Consider the following 18,441-nt stretch of genomic DNA (forward strand, 5'->3'; position numbering starts at 1 on the left):
TCCGACAAGAATATCCTCGAAAAATTGTGGCAGTGTTTATTCTGTTGTGTGCAGTGGCTCTGTGCTGTTCGAGGGCTGGATGCTCGCTTGCCGTGAAGTTTATGCTGTTCATAAGTCATTGATTTTTCTCATTTCAATGTAGCCATCGGAAAGTATTTTATTTACCAGTTTGGGGATTAGTATAAGAAACTATAGGCCTGTTCACACTGGTCGTTTAGATCGATCTGAGATCGATCTAACGTAAAGCGAGCTAAGTGTGAACCTTCGCTAAAATTTGAGATCGGTCTCAGATCGATCTAAGTCAGCTCGCTTCGAAAGGTGGTCTGTGATCGATCTGAAATCGATCCGGTTTATATGTGAACGTAAGTAAGCTTATTTCGATAGAACAGTTTCGCTCCCATGCCGTTTCCGCAAAAACGCAGACATTTTTCTCAAAATTGAAAATCAAAACAGAGAAAAAAGCTTGGAAAATGGCGCAAAAACGAGAGGTTTGGTCAGAAAAAGACTGTTTAGCCCTCCTCTCAGCGTACGGTACAGAAGAAATTCAACAAAAGTTGAAAGGTACCCACAAAAACGCTGATATTTATAAAAGGGGATAGATCGTGATTGGACGCAATTTAGAACTAAATTTAAGCATATGAAATCTGAATACAAAAAGTTCAAAGACACATTATCACGATCAGGAGCTGGGAGAGGCAATGAACCTAAATTCTTTAACGTTATGGACAGTTTCTTGGGTGACAGACCGGAAGCAAAGGGTCTAAAAACACGATAGAAAATTTGTCTTTCCACCATTTAATGCTCCATATTTGATGGCTTTTGGAATAAAAATGGCGCACGCTAGGCAATTTTCATTGAACTAAAATACATGGAACGATTCTCGAAACCCTACACACGCGTCTCACGTGTCTGGGGTAAAATTCGGCTTCAATTATTTGCTGAAGTATTTATTATTTGCATGATAGCGTCCATGTATTTTAATTCAATGGCAATTTTACTTCCGGGTCCCAACTCTTTCTTACGAAAGGGCTATGAACCTCCCTAACGAGTGCTTTTTATCATTCATTTCGGCGATTTAGTCGAATATTTAGAGAAGTCAGTATGCTCACGGGCGAATGAGCACAGTAATTTGCATTTTTCGTATTGAAGTTTTACACTGACCTTTGAAATCAAAAGTTGTCCACAATTCCGTTAAATATGTATGTCCTTATGAAATGTGCAAAGCCTATAACAATCATACCCTGCTCAAGTTATCGCCACTTGAAATTTGGCCGCGGTTTTTGTGTGAAAGAAGATGTCTCCAAATTCAACGAAATCGATCTTGGGTTTATTTCATCATTTCAGTTGTACTGTATCCCACAGCTAGTTCAAGTTGTATAATTTGGTTGTCAGCTAGATATTGTTCGATCATTATCTACACAATATTACTTTGCTGTGTAGATGATGTGTTGTTTTTTCTATTACTGCAAGAGATTCTACATGTCTGGTTTATACATGGCTGGTTTTTCGAAAGAGCGAAGATTTGCTGAGAAACATGTAGGTTCTCTTTGAAGAGACCGGAATCCATACTTTCCTCTTTCGCTGTTCGGCGCCCAAGAATTACAATACAAGAAAGCTACCAATAAAATCGTTACGAGTCGTAACCATCCATATGAAATAGCGATGCCGCATCAAAGATCTTTTGCCAAGGTACGTTTTTGAACGATAATCATGATTTCGTTCACAAGCCGTTAACTGTTGGTATATTGATAGTTACGAGAAAACAAATTTCGATTACAAAGCCTGAGCATCAAATAAGCCCGCTTGAAAATGTTTAATTGTAAGTTTTCTTTTCAAAAGGCAACAAGTATGCACTCATTCAAGTGCTATTTTTCTCCATCTAGCTTGGCAAAGTTCATTTTTATTTACATTGAACTTTTATAAAAGCTTATTAAATTCTTGTTTTGAATTTTTTAAGTAATCGACGTAAGCATCTTCCAAATTGTCTTGGTAACGTGCGCGATTTTGTAGAATGTCCATCCCAGTAGATATTTGTGAAGTTTCATTTGACATTTTATGATATGAAATACTGTGGATGACGTTTGTTATATGATAATTCTGTCCACGTGGGTCACGTGAACCTGTCTCACACGTCATGATAAAATGCAGACGATGACGCAGTATCTAGTGATATGGAGGCATGGGACAAGTAGCGGGAAGGAAATTCCATGGAAATTCAAATCGTTGAGTTCTATTTAATTACCTGGAGGGGAAAAGGGGTCTGGGCTGGAAAGCTAACTTGGCTTCCATCTTCGAAGCCTGCATGATCGACGCCATTGAAGGCACGGAGGCAAAATACATCACTTCGAAACTGCCGGATTTTTTGCGGAAAACAGTTCTCTTCGAGCCAGCTTAATGCCTAAAAACCTTAAACAATGTTTGGAATTTAGTATAAGACAAGTTTGAACGACATTTATACATGTTTAAACTTCTTTTTAGAAGGAGGAAAAGCGAACTTTATTTTGGCACATGAAAACATGCCTTAAAACTTGAATACAAAACTGACACCCCTTGTTTTTTTTTCTTTAAAAAGGTGTAAAGTACACTTGTCTATCCTTATAATATTGTTTGAATCTTTGAAAATAAAGCTGTCAGGGCAAAAAACGCTGTTTTTCGGTAATTTTTGTGTTTCCGAGCAAAATTAGCTCGCCCCAGTCCTTTTTCTAAATTCAGAACGTAAACAAAAAGAAGAACACTTTGCAAAATATTTCAAAAAGTTAGCAAAAAAGTATTTTGAGTTCGTTTTAAAACTGTTATGCCATATTATTGTGTTATTATTAGTTGCACCATTAAAGAGACAATTTTAAAAAAGGGTCAATACCCACTTAAAAAAAAGATAAAAACACAAATGACACTCCACATTCACAACTTTTGAAACACTTAAGCAAAAATTGTAATGTAATACAAGTATGAAAAAGATTATTAGTCTAATATTATAGAATCATTACATATTTTCACAAATATGACCAAACATTTTAAATGCACATCCTAAAATATAATATATTACATATACATTTATCATCATCTGTATTACAAGAAAAAACTAATTTTACAATCAATGTGATATACTATAAAATTTTGAAATATGCTATAGCTTTGCTTGCTTTATAATCATTTTAAAACCCTAGGGGGTTCAAACCACTGAGGATGAGGTTGCTTTTGGCATTTATGTAGAGCAGGTTATATTAGCAATACTTGTCATGTTGTACACTTGGCTATTTATTTATAAGCATGAAATTGCTGATAAAATGCTCAATACACAAATATGGATGCAAGTCAAATATTCCACCCGTGCATTTCAAAATTTCAAATCATCACTTTCACATTACAAAAAGAGCATGTGAAATTCTTACAAAACAAGTCTAACTTTAAAAGCAATAAAATTGTTATGAAACATGTTATATTGAGTGGATTGTGTGTATTTTGAACAGCATTCAAAGATACAGACTACCTGTTATTAGTTTTATCTTAAATTTTTGGTCTTTCGACGACAAATGAGAAATTCATATTTCGAAGCAAGTTCTCACCTTTATGTTTTACATAATACAGCGTTACGTATACAAAACATGTCTTGGAACGTTCGCAATGCATCTTAACACATTAATAACCAAATTTTGCTAACGGTTTTGAAAAAAATAAAACATTCAGGCTAGCATTTTATTTCCAAGTTAGCAGTTTTTTCAAAACAATCCGTAACGCAAATAAAACAGTCCACGCGAGACACTCGCGAAGCGACAAATCATCTTCTAAATGGCTTCAGACAAGTCTAGGCCATTGAGTTATATACGACCTGGAGGGAACATGTCAACCAAATTACTCTAAATTATTAGCGCGCGACCATTGAGTTCTATAATAACTGGAGCGGCTATCTCAAGCGCGGCCTTAGATATCGGATGTTGTAAAAAAAATGGCGGATTTCGTCCGTTGCCGCTGAGATTTACCGAAATTGACAGCTTTTCCGAAAATTTCACAATTTCCCACTCCCTCCTGAGGAAAGAGTGAGGAAAATGTATGTGTGTATTTGGGATTCGGCAAGCAATTTTTTGATGAAAATCAAGGTAAAAACCTTAAATTCATAACAGCGAGTCAACTGTGGTTGTCAGTTATCTGCTCCTACGAGGATGCATTTATAACTATCGATGAAAGACCTATATGTCGGCTACACATGTATGAATGCAGATGTGCGTCGTTTTCTTACCAGCGTCAAATTTGTTTGATTGATTAAACTCTTTAGTCTATACAAAAAAGTATATCATAGTTCATCTCCACGGTTCACGAGAGAGAAGTTAGCTTATTTTTCATCATTGTTATTTTGCTTCTTTTCATGCAATGGGTAATGGCTTTTTCGCCACAATTGTAGGATTTTTACTTGTTTCTTTAAAAAAGTAAATATTAAATCTCTGGATATTTACGGATTTTCTGTAATTGAGTTTCATATGAAATTTCAAAAAGACTCAAGTCTGCATAGGTTTGGTAAATGAAAACAAACTATATTGTATAGAAATTACTTTAACTAACCTTTTTGTGATGTTCTGAAGTGCAACTGCATCAAATACTTGTAAAGTTGTAGCACATTTTTATTTTGTTGTATTGATATATGAATTGGGCAAAATGCAAATAATCATCAAAACTCTTATGCTTCCAATGGTGTTTATAATTCATTTGTAGTTTTAATACTCCTACCTTTCTTTTTCACTTTGTTTTGTTTTTCCTATATTTGCAATATAAGTACACAATTTGAATGATTAACACAGTTTTCACCTCAATAATAAATGTCATAAGCAGTTGGTAGTGCATTTTGTTCTCTGAGTATCCACATCTGGTGTTTTGTTCATACAAGAATGATGAAGTGGAAGTAGATATGTCATAGCAAGGCAATAAAACCAAATGAATTACATACCTATAGTGTACTTTTATGCTAGAAGCTTAAAAGCTTTTTAGAAATTAGAATATTATTGTATTATATTACCTCTATATCATCAATCTCATGATAAGAAATAAGAAGCAAAAAATTTGTAGAAAAACTTTGAAAAGTGAAAAACTTTTCTTTAAAAAAGCAGCAATAATGCATATGATAAATCTCCATTCTGTACTCTAATAGGTAAATAAGCTCACACTGTTTCTTAAAAAAATATAAGAAATATATAAGAAATATACAGTACAGTAACTTTAAAGGTTTCATCACTGAATCTTTAATGCTTCAGTATAGTGCATTAGATATTAGTAACATTCAAACAACGCTCAACTAAAATATTTTGATAAAGATACGACATGATTTAAACATTAAGTTACATAAAACCCAATGGCTTATACAGTTTGAAGCTTCACATCTGCATTGAGTCATCATCAATCTCAGTACAAATGTTTACATAGACACAAACTTTATGGCCTTCTATTTTACATGTTTGTGAATTGACATTTCATTAAGCATCAAAACACACACAACGTTGCCATCTTTCTTTGGATCATGAACTTTAACTTCAAAGCATTCAAGGCATCCTTAGTGAATCCATTGTCTCCATCCATAGAATTTAACCATGATCAAATTAAATAACTCTGGATAGAGCAGACAATAAATCAATTATCTTTACAGCATTATCATTTTTTTAAGACTCTGCCTGGTCAATAACATCTTCCAGTCATCTTTACTCCTTGATCTTCCCTGCATGTTGTCAGCAAATAGAACATAACAAGCTCTGCTTCAAATCATGGGTACCGTTGGGGATAATCATTTCTTTTTGATACTTACTCACAGAGCAAAATGTGTGCAGGGTCGTTTTTTGCTTTAGGGAAACTATTTTGCAAATAAATGGGTAAATTTACGATTTCATGCATTAACAAATGACAGAAAAGTATGCAGAATTTTATAAACAAAAACAGGAAAACATCAGTATATTTGGCGTTCAAGTCAGTCTTACAAAATACGATCTGTAATATGTATTTTATGGCTTTTCAAGTGCATGTATAATTGCTATTCAATCGTTGACGGACTAACAAAACAAACAACTATCTCACCTGTGAGAAGCGATATGTTCCTTTTTGTGGAAACTACGACATCCAACAATTGAACGATTGAAGTGTTGGCATTATAAAAGAAATGCCAAAAAAGATATCGCAACAGAATATGGAACTAACGATATCCATATTCTGTGATATCATGTTTGTTTTTGAAAAATTCTTTATAATTTACTATAGACACCAGGGGGAGGTCGAGAATATTATTTTTCTGCAAAGCGATCATTTCAGCGGAAATACGTCCGTTGGCCGCCATTTTTTTGGCATCTCGCCCCAGTAAAGTTAGCCGCTCCAGTTATTATAGAACTCAATGCGCGCGACCCGTGGTCAAAAACATGGCGGATTTTGGTTGTCAAAGTCAGCGGAAAGACGCGGGCTCATAATATAACTTTTTTTCGCCCACCCGGATTTGACAACCACAATTGCGATTATATAAAATATCAATGCCAAGCACAAACACTTTTAAGAAATTTTATCTATAAAACATGCTGCAAACTTGTGTGGTATAAGAATGCTGAAGTAATGCCAGAAAAGGAAACATTTCATGACACCGGTAAGCAACGTAAGATTGTTTACTATTTAAAGTGTTCAGTGTTTTGTTTTTAAGTCAATACTTGAAGTGTGATGCTATATATTTTGTGAATGTTTTTACTCCTACTTTATAATTTAATTTATGTTCATCCAGTCTTATTTGTTCTTTACTTAACTGCTTGCTAGACGATGCAAAGCAACCAATTCTTATCGAGATATGCATATCTTGAAACTCCTTGTTTCAACTGAGTTTACCTCCAAGAAATGGAGGATTTTTTATAATATTTTTTTGAAAATATGAAGCAAATATTAAGAACAGAGTTGTATTGAAATCAAATGCAGTGCAGCATTAGTTAATGAACTCTTTGGCACATGTCGTAGAATAAAAAATACCTGTATTAAACAGCTAGCCTGCACAATTTGACAGATTATGGACAATCATGATGATGGTGTGTAACGGTTTGCTTAATGCCAACAGTTTTATAAATGCCATCTGGTGTTTCTGTAAATGAATTGTTTGTTATAGTAAACAGGTTAATACATCAAAACCAAGATAAAAAAAACTACTTTGTTCAATAATGTGCAAAATTATGTTCCTACCTTGAAATTTTTGCTCAAGAATAGCTTATGACAACATGTATGAAACATTAAATATAGTACTGCATTATCTGACAAAATCCATACTTTTTTCAATTCCAGGTGATTCAAAATTCACATAAGATGCATTGGTTGCAATGAAGTTGAATGTGGAAGAAGCAAAAATTGATAGAAAAGAAGAATTCTTATGAAGAATTACTAGAAATTATTTAAAAGAATAAGAATTGCAATCTAGTAAAAGAAGCGACATCTGTCTTCAACATGAGACTTTCCAATTATGTATAGTTTCTTTGTACAAAATACTATTTTAGATAAACTTGATTTTTAAGTCAGTCACTGATGTTTTTAGCAAAAGACAAAAGGAAAAATTCAAAGGCATAATGTAAAATTCAAAAGTTTGTCAAGTTGTTTGAACCTAGAAAAAACTAGTATGGGTAACTGTAAATTGTAAGGACACAAGAGAAAAGTAGTGCAAGAAGGTTAACATTTTTGAGAATTAATATGTTCTTCATGACATATTATTACACAAGGCCATATTATTATAAATAATGACTGTACAATAACAATTATACAACTTGCTAAATATCTTCACCTACATTATAATTATTGAAACAGTTTGCCTTCATGCAGCAATAAGAAAAGTGTTATGTCAGAGAAACCAATGCACTTTAATTTAAGAAATCATATTTTCAACGAGAAATTAATGTAGTTCTGTTCAGTAGTAGATCCATGGTTGTCAATAACAATCCAGTTTCTAATATCTTGGCTCAAAACAGAACCAGCAACATGATTATAGAATTTCTGAATTTCGTTCTTCCCTCCTGGTTCAAGATATTTTCTTCATAGGTTCTCAGTAGATTTATCAGAATATCATAATACCTTATAAGACACCCAGAATCAATCCTATCAAAACAACTCAAAAAAATTACATACCTACTTATAATATATTTCCAGTCGTCTTAAGTCGTAGGGGTAAGCAAACTTTTTCTCACTCCTTTTTGGATATTTTAACTAAGATTTACCCATCTAAGAAAGACAGTTGCACCAAGCTGTTCACAAATAGTCAAAAAGACAAGTGTTGTGAGCAGCATTATTCATTAAAGCTTGACGACACATTGACAGTGTAAAAAATGCCGTTTGATATTTATGTCTAATATAGCTAAAGCATTACTTGACAAAATATACGTCATTTTACCGTAGATTTTCCTCATTTACATGTGTTTGTCTATTTCATAAAAACCAGAATCATTATTTTCAACATTTTATGCTTACGGTATCGTGGTTGTTTTCGCTGGTTGTCATTAATATAAGCAGTAATAGAATTCCGGAGGGAGCGAACGTTAAAAATATTTTACTCAAAGTGGAAGTTTTGGCAATGAAAATCCGCCTTTACCGCCATATTTTTGACCATGGGTCCAGGCCCCTTTTCCCCTTCAGGTCTCATAGAAGTCAATGGTCTGGGCATGTGTATATTGAATTAGCCTTCAAACTGGTCTGGACCAGTGAACTTCATATATGTATATCTGGAATGATAACGACAATACGTTTTGTAGATATAAAATTGAAGCCTAAGTCCTATTCTCTTACGCGGTTTGTACAGCTCCAGTCCTTCAAAGTCGAATATTCACGCAGTTTGTACGTCAGTTTCATTCCCCTGAGGGCCAAACATATACGGCCAATATAAATGTGAATACAAATTGCAAAAGCATAAACATATAAACAACATCACGACAAACAACACACGAGGCTCAGAGGCGCCGGAAGCAATTTAGGGCTACGGGAGCAGAATTTTAAAAAAGGGCACTTTCATTTTGAGACGCTTAAACATATGAATACACACAGACATTCAATACACAGTACAACGTATTTTCAATAGTTTTAATGCGAAGAGCGTGCATCATGCATATTATGTATTACATATTACGTTATAGGCAAAAAAATATATAAAAAAATACGTCAGTTGCGTATACGAGCACAACGCAACTGAACTATCTATTTTAACGTTAACAGATATGGTATAGTATAGATATATGTTATTAATATCTTCCAAAGTAACTACGGCGACGCTCATTTGCCATTACAAACGCCTTTGCTATGTTCTCGGTGGAAACCTCGTCAATGCGTTTCTTGTGGATAGCAGTAAACATTCTGTTGTATAGGCTGTTCTCTGACATGGTGGATCTGAGCCATGATTTGATGTGACGCATCACGCTAAAACTTCTCTCTGCTGTAGCTGAACTAATTGGAACGGACATGTAAAATTTCAATAGTTTATGCACTTCAGACAGACATTTCTTGGTGCTTTCTTTCGTTAAATATTCTGCAAAGTGTCGAGAGGCTCGTAACTTCCTTAATGGGTAAAGACTGTTCTGCATTGAAAAGCTTTAGTACAACTGGTAGTTCACCTAGTTGAACCACCAGTGAGTCCTTATCGATAACTGAAGGTAAATGTCCTAATTTTGGACGAATTTCATCTAGGGGAATTGTTTTATTCACTGCTGCAAGAAGACATGACTCTATCACTTCAAGAATTTTCAAATCCTCTTGGTGAAAACGTCTCTGCTCTGCATCTACGACAGCGAGCTTTATCCTTATTAAACTGAAAAACATTCGATTCTTCATCATTATGACCCCGAATTGGAAGTCCTTGCCTCAAAAGGGTTTACAAAGTATTCAAATGAGCTATCAAACCAGTCCGTCTAAGGTATTGCTACTTTTGACGTAGATCATCTATCTGGCTTGCCACATCAGGTCGCTCCTTTGTCGATTCTTTTGAAGCATATCGATGATTCTCGCTACGTTCGTGGTCTTCTAGTCTTTCTTTGCCTTTTTTCCAGTTTTGAAAACCAGCTGCTCTGTCATAGTAGATGAATGGCGAGGAATCGTGAGGTTGTTTGAACAAAGTACATACTCCACAAAATGCTGCCTTTTTTTCCTCTGTGATACCATAACCACTTATGATCATCAACCGACTCCTTTTGAAAATATCTACCTTTATGTTCGCTCATACGCTTCACGTTTGTGGTAAAATACAGGCCAGAATTCGTCGCTTTAATCCAATGGTCGACTTCTTGACTTGACTGCTGAGTGAATGAAGAGGCTTCCTTTTCTCAAGCATCAGTACTTCTGTAATCAGTTGTGCTTATGGTACAGTCAGGATTATCATCGACAACAGCAGATGTCTCAGATTGCGTAACGAAAGAAATTTTGGTTTGACCACGTACTTTTGAAGCTTCCAAGAGCTGCTTTTTAGCAAGACTTTGTAGGCGACTCGCTTTTGGCATTTCAAATTCTCAATACTACGAAAATGGAAAATATACACTATACTTTCTCTTGCATTCCATTTATTTTGTCATTCATCTACTATGTAAATTTCTTAGACTTGATTATATAATTATATTTATTCCACTTACGTATTACACCTCTCATCTATAATTCATAACGCTATCTTGATTCCCACAAAATCATTTTCATAAACATGACAACATCACTATCTTTATTCTTTGTTTTGAAACAGTGCTTCCATTCTACATGCTTGTTTTTCCTACAATATCTATGTGTTGAAAGTTTTCAATGAAAATCCCATAGAACGTGGAATTGTTTTTTCCGCTTATCTTAACACCTTCCCTTCCGAGATCGAAGCGTATTACCCGGGAAAAAATCAGATGCAAGAAGTGAGTGTTTGAAATCGCTATATGGTGGCAAAAGGCACAGCGCTGCCCCCGTAAGGGAAGGGCAGTGGGGGCAGCTGCCCCCGTGGTTCCGGCGCCACTGACGAGGCTAACTCTTCGCAAAAGGTCATTTTTTACAGCTGAAACTTTACTACAGTGAGTTTGTTGTAACTTACAACTTTTAACGAGGAAGAGCCCACTGAAAACTACACTGTGTGATAAAAAGGCTATACAATAAGAAAATATGATGAGAAAATATTTGAGCAAAAATTTTTCTTCCATCGGAAGGTAAATTTTCAAACGGTGTCAGACAGTGTTTGTCTTTTGTCATTTAAGTGGATTTAAAGATCTGTTTTTCCGAAGAAAAAAGAAACTTGAATATCCAGTTTTATAAAAAATATTGAGTCTATAACTCGCATTTCTACTTTTTACAGAGCGATTCTCATTTTCATCAATTTTGATAGTGCTTGAAATACTGAATGGTTGTCATCTCCATATCAATAGTATCCTTAAAGACTGATATGTTTTAATAGAAAACCGCAGCTTAAGAGCAGATCGACTGTGTATGACAAAAATATATAGTAGCTATATTAAAGATGTTTTCCTTATATATGTAAATTTTGTCGAATAAAAATTCATACCAACAAATCGTTTTAGTTTATTTGAAAAACGTGAAAATAATTTTGCACTGAGGATGATGTAGAACTGAAATACGTGTAATTCAAAAGATTTTCTTCCTGAAGATAAAACTGACTAGTAAAATAAAATCAACTGAGGTCGAACTAAACATCTAGGATCTGAAAGAATACAATTTTTTTATAAACACGCGAGAAACACGTGTTGACTTAAAGCCCTTAAGTCGTTAACGAGAGAATTCCAACGTCATAAGGCCTCGCCAGACAGATCTTCATCCCAATTACTGCCAGAGGAGCAGAGGGTCTGAAACAACATCTTCATAGTGATAGTAAACGGTGCAAGAAGGCCAATAGGATCGAATATCTTCGCAGATAGCTTTAAAACTGACCTCTTAGTTGCAGGAAGTGATTTTACATAGTGCACTTGCTCTTCAAGATCATAACAAAGCTCGTCGCTGTTCTCATCCCAGCTGATTCCTAGAATTTTGATACGGTTCTCTTGAGATCTGGACTTAGGTTGTGGCTCTGTATGAGGCGAAGGAGTTTTTACTAAATTATCTTCCACCATCGTACTTGGTATATGTTTAACATATGACGAACCCTTTCATTTCCCACCTTAACAAACGGTCGATCTTCATCATTCGCGATAACATTTCGGACATGTTGCGAGTTTGAATGCCATTTTCGAAGCTCGAATCCTCCCTCGCTCATTAATTTTCGAGATATATGATAGATGTATAGAGCTTCGTCCTCATTAGAAGCTCCACCAGCGAAATCGTCAACATATAACGACTCAATTAATAAGGAGACTATTTCTGGATCGACATTCTTGTATTTCGAAACGTGGTGACGAATAATAGTAGATAATATTGCAGGACTTGGGGTTAGACCAAATGATAGGCGTCGGAACTTGTATTCTTTTAGCATCGGGTGAACTTTGTTAATATCGTCAAACCAAAGAAACTTCAGCATCTTTCTGTCTTCGGGAGCCATTTGTATTTAATGAAAAGCCTTTTCGATATCGGCAACAAGCCCAATGGGAAAGCCTCGAAAGTTTATCATAGTGTCAAATAAACGTGGAACCAAATTTGGTCCCTTTTCGAGGTAATCATTGAGTGACTGCTCTTCCTTAGTAGCTCTTGCCGAACCATCGAAAACCACGCGAAGTTTTGTCGTTTCCTTATCTTCTCGAAGTACGCCATGATAGGGTAGGAAATAACCGGTTTCATATGCAACAAGAACTGGGTCAATAATTCCTCCTTTCACTTGATCTTTGATAATTGTATCCTAATCTTGCAATAAGGGTTTATCTTTATCGGGACGAGATTTCAACTGGTATAATCGTTTCAAACACATACCGTAACAGTCTGATTTTGCAATATATTCCCCCTTCCAAGGTAAATTCACTTCATATCGCCCTTCATCCTCCAGATATTGTATATTCTTCAGAAACTCCAGATCCTGTGATTCGCTGAATTCTCTGATTCCCATTGATTCGATCTCCCAAAACCATTTCAAGCATTCATGTAATTTGGGTTCTCTCTTGTCAAGCGGAACTTCTTTTGAAAAAGAATAATCTTCGATGATTAAATTAACGTTTGACAATTTCGAATTAGTCTCGCCATCATTCGTCTGTCCAGTGATAATCCAGCCGAATTCACTATTAATCGCAACAGGACCACCTTCACTTCTTGTAATCTTGCCTGTCATGATATCGAAATAATAATTTGCTACAATTAGAATGTCAATGTTGCTCTCCGTCTGTCGTCTAGAGAGGTATTGGTATCGGAAAGCTGCAACTTCATCGGATGAGGATAATGATTGAGATCAATTGTCGTTGTTAATGGAGAGCAAATATTTGGGAAGCAAAGAGCTGTTATGATTCGATTTCCATTCTTTCCTTTCAGGGACAAATGAACCAAGTCGCATTTTTGCTTTGTAAAATGTTGGTTGCCAAAGGTATTTAAGTTAACAACTTCTTTTCTGATGGGAACTAGTCCACGCCGGTTTTTTAATGAATTCGTAACGTACGTGCGCTGACTACCACTGTCCAAAAGCACGCGAACAGGTATAGAAATGGAACCATTCCCACCATTGCCATATATAAATAGCTGTTTGCAGAAGAGCTTCATTACGCGTTGTTACATGATAGCAACTACAATGATGTAATACCATTTATAAACTATTATTATATCATATTATAATTTCACATTTTTATATTTTGACTTTAAAATGTATTTTGCAATGTCATTAATAATTAGGACATGATCTAGAAGCTTGCTTACATGTGTAAAAATATTTTAGATCCGCAACCGCATTTGTTGTTATTGTGGTTAACTATATCTTGCTGTAACATACTGTATTGCGTATGGGATGTAGGTCACAAAACCACAATACTTCCCATTAGATATTATATATATATGAGTAGTTTACACCAATGAGTACAACCTACGAGGACAACCTACGAGGAGACAAACTTAGGAGGCATAGCCTACAGAAGTAGGTTGACAAGCTACAATCTACCAGACAACTATCTTGGCTTCTGTGCCATAACTATCTTTTGGCTTCTGTGCCTTTAATCTATTTGGAAAACTATTGTGAGTCATTGTTGTACTCACGAACGCTCAAGAATAAAGGCTCGCGGTTGTACTCAGACAGAGGAGATAAGTTTTACTCATACTTATTGATATTATTATTAAGACACTTATCTACTTTAATAATTACGCGTTGATTAATAAATTGTTTGAAGAATATAACTGGTTCACACTATCTTTGTTGCGTGTGGAAATAGAACCAAAATTAATAGTTATTCTTTCGGGACCACGCACGTAACACGCGTTTTTGCCGTATTCGTCGTTAAGTAATTATCTCCATCAATCATAGTAGCTGTGCGAACGTTGTTTCCTTCCTTGGTTTCTGGTAGGTTGTTTCCAGTGGGGGAAAGTTTGGGATCATTTGCATTCTTTTGTTGAGAAGGCGTAAAACTTGACTTAATCACTTCACAAATCGATTGATGATGAGCCCCATGACAACGTCTACAATTCTTCTTTGACTCGCAATTTTTACTGAGATGCCCAATTCGCAGGCATACAAAACAACGATTGTCTCTCCTCAATATACTCTTGCGATCATTCACATCAGTTACTCTATCAAACGATGCCGAAAAGTGCGGCTGTTTACAATAAACACATTGAATATGTTTACCTGAAGTATTTTGAGTCGAAAAGGCGTTCACCGTAGGTATTCGGGGTGTTTGGTGCTGACCTCCTGAATTTTTTCCATGCTGTGGCTGTGGACTTGATTGCACTCCTTCACTTATCTCCCGTGCCTCAATCTTAGTTTTTATTGTATCCAACAACTCATTAATTTTCCAAACGTCTCCCGACGATTTTCGGGCAATTTGTAGACGATTGTCACTAGGTAATTTATTCATGATAATCGGGATAACCATACTACCATAATGTTCAGAAGAAACGCCAAGACTCGATAATCCTCGTACATGAACGCTTACTTATCGTATATGTATATGTATCTTACTTGGCTAGTTCTACCGTTGGCACAAGCTTGAATCTTTAAAATTTCATCCATGTGAGCTGCTATGGTTTGCTGGGTTTTCCCGAAGCGATCGTTCAAGATTTTTACGGCAGAGTCGTAATTGGCATTAGTTAATGTTAGACCTTTAATGGCCCTCGCTGCGTTTCTCTCGAGAAGCGATTTCAGATAGTTGAATTTGTTTACCTTCGAAATGTTTGGATTACTGTGAATCGCAGAATCATGCAGATCCAAAAACGAACTCCACTCCGTAACCTTGCCACCATATTTCGGGACCTCCAGCTTAGGAAGCTTCGGCATATTTGACTTAAACTGAACCGTCGTCGTACAGTTGTCACTCGTTACATTTCCTTCGTTTACAATTTCGCTCGTCGCTTGATTAAGGCGCATCTCCACTAAACGATTTTTGTGACGATCGTCTTAAATTTTCCCGACAATATTTCGAACACGAATTATAGGACGATTTTGTTAGTCATCTACACTAGACGATTATTTCGCGGTGTTTTCCAATGAGCAAAATGGCGTCTATAAATAAAAGATATATTCTATATTTCCTGCTTCGTAGAAGATATTTATTTCTTTACAATCTTCACCAAAAAATGCTCAGGGAGAACACCAAAACAAGAAAAAGGAAACGTCGATTTTGGATAAGAAAGCTGTACGAAGAGAGAAATGTGAAAGGAGAATATAACTTATTGATAAATGATATGCGACTCCACGACCATGAAATGTTCTTTAGATACTTTCGTATGTTTCCAAAGACATATGAAAGTTTGCTAAAGTTGATAGGACCCGACATAAAGAAAGTTTCAGCGAAAACGAGAGAACCTATTGGACCTGACAACTTCTGTTGTTTCTTCGTTACTAGTAGCCATGTTGAAATCATTAATATGAACTGCTAGGTTGGCCATGTGCAGTGCTTGCTCATCTCTGGTATTTGATTGGCTAAAGTTTTGACGATCGTAAAGCGCTTGACGAAAAGTTAAAACAGTTTAAACTTTTCGTCAGAATCAAAATCGTCAAAAATTTCGTCCGAACGAAAAGCTTTTTGCCTCTGCGCATGTGTCGTCGCGAAAATCTAAGACAATCGTCACAAAAATCGTCTAGTGGAGATGCGCCTTTACTTGAACCTTCGATTAAACAATAGTTTTCCGTCGCATTTGCCAAATTTTCGTTAGAATTCTCGATACTTTCGTTTTGGCCAGGGTTTGACATGTTCGTCAAATTCGAGTTCGATATGGTATCGTTGACATTCGTATCAACGAGACTGTCATTCTTAGCGCATTTAATATACCTTTCGATTTTTCGTTTTATACTCATAACTCGATTTCACCTTGTATTTCATTAACATCACACGCGTTCAGTATTTCTTCATCGAGTTCACTTAATATTTTTAGTTTCCCTTCGAGTTGTTGTGCGATGATTTCGCTACGTTCTACAAGATCATTATGTCGTGGCTGTGATAACAATTGGGGCCTGTTTATATGGAGCCGAGTTACCCGGCTGAGCGAGTTACTCGCCTAGCGGGGTAAATCGGCCCTTATATAAAATGTATGCATTTTCCCGGTGAATCGTTTATATGACACATCCGAGTAACTCGCCTTGCCGGGTAACTAGGTTTGTGTAAGCGAAGGTGTTCCACCTATCGCACGAATCAACTCGCAGCTCGCTGCGAGAACTCGCAAACTCGCAACTAGTATTTTTTATGACCTCGCAGATAGTTCAGATTTTTCAACTATTTTTTTCTCGCAGCTATTTCAAATAAAAATTAACCAATGACAGAAAGGCTACTGATCACGTGGCATCGTTTTTAGCATTATGTTATTTTCCCCATTTTTTTCAAATAACAAACTACAAAATGTCGGATAGACAAGAACGAAACGAAAGATGGAGTGATAAAAAGATCGAACTTTTAATTGAAACAGTAAGAAAATTTCACGTTTTGTACATGGTAAAAAGCCGTGAATACAGAGGCAAAACACAAAAAGAAAATGCATGGCAATGTGTGGCAAACGAAGTTGAACTACCAGGTCAGTCCGAAAACACTGAAAAATGCTATAGAATTGCTAAAGAACAGTATAATTCTTAATTATTTTTCTATTTTGTCTTCAAAGTTTCATCATGTCAAGCGAAATGGAAAGGATTAAGAGATACTTTTTCAGAGAATGTAAGAAATCAGAATTTACCTTCAGGTTCTGGAACAGGAAAAGAAATAAGATGGAAATGGTTTAGAAGCATGGATTTCATCAGAGAAACCATATTGCACAGAGCCACTTCAAGCAACCTCAGATGCAACCAAAACAGTGAAAAACTTCATGAAATTGATGAGGAAGACATTGTTAATAGTGATTCAAATGAAATTGAGCAATACAGCATTGGAGCACTAGCATCAACTACAGAGAAAAACAAGAAAGGGTTGGAGTTAAGTCCAGTTGGAAGAAAAAAATTAAAGCACTCCCCCATAAAAAGAAAAACTTCTGTGGATCGAAAAATTGACCTAGAAATATTAAAAATTTTGAAAGCAGATGAAAAGAATGGCAATGCCTGTGGAAACCAAGGCAATTCAGTAGAGGATGATTGTGTGGCATATGGTAAATATGTTGGAGTCACATTAAGCAAGTTTGATAATTATCATTAGCCAAAATGAAGATAGCACAAGTTTTGTTTGAGGTGGAATCCAGTTTGACAAATTTTTCATCAAGTCCTTGACCAAAAAGACAAAGAATAAATCAACTGTCTTAAAACATTGTTATAAAGTTGAATTTCTTTGTAAATGATTATGTAATTGTAAAGGAGAGCTGTTTTACTGTTTGCACATGTTATATTCTATATATTTGCTTTCAGCTTTGGTTTTAAGAAACAAGACAGGGTTTTTTCCAAACTATATTAACATAAACTACATCTAATTTAATAAAATTTACTTAAAATGTCATTTGCTTTAGAGAAAAACACTGAGTTTACATTAGCAATAGTTAAACTTGTAAGAATGAAAAATACCCATGCAAAGAGGAAAAGAATGTTGAAAGAATAAATCATAGTCATTCAAGGTTCCCATTAAAAGATATATGATTTTGCTGTTATGGAACTTCACCCTCTGGTTTTATGAAATACTCTTTAAATTGATCTCTTACTTCTGAGGCGTCTTTCTTATAAAAATTTGAACCTTGTCTCCCAATTGATATTAAGCCTTGTGCATTCTCCACAGAAGCTCTCCATGAGCCCAATAAAATTTTTCCATTTCTAAAATAAGGGGATAAAGATAATAATTCTCTTGCAAATGAAATCTCTTCTCAAATTTGTCTAAGAAGTCAAGAATATTTCACATCAGTTTGAGTTCATCAAAATTGATTCATTAAAATTTTTAAAATATGGTATTCTTGAAAAAAATTAAGGAATCTAAT

At 35.4% G+C, this 18,441-nt stretch overlaps 1 protein-coding gene across 1 annotated transcript; it reads right to left on the bottom strand.

Moving 5' to 3' along the window:
- Positions 1 to 14,294: 14,294 nt before the first annotated feature.
- LOC124439422 lies at positions 14,295 to 14,921 on the bottom strand. The gene has a single exon (XM_046989647.1). The coding sequence runs from the start codon at positions 14,919 to 14,921 to the stop codon at positions 14,295 to 14,297; it is 627 nt and encodes a 208-aa protein (XP_046845603.1).
- Between the last annotated feature and the right edge of the window lie 3,520 nt (positions 14,922 to 18,441).

The sequence above is a fragment of the Xenia sp. Carnegie-2017 genome, unplaced genomic scaffold (assembly GCF_021976095.1).
Source record: "Xenia sp. Carnegie-2017 unplaced genomic scaffold, XeniaSp_v1 HiC_scaffold_19, whole genome shotgun sequence".
Taxonomy (NCBI): Eukaryota; Metazoa; Cnidaria; class Anthozoa; order Malacalcyonacea; family Xeniidae; genus Xenia; species Xenia sp. Carnegie-2017.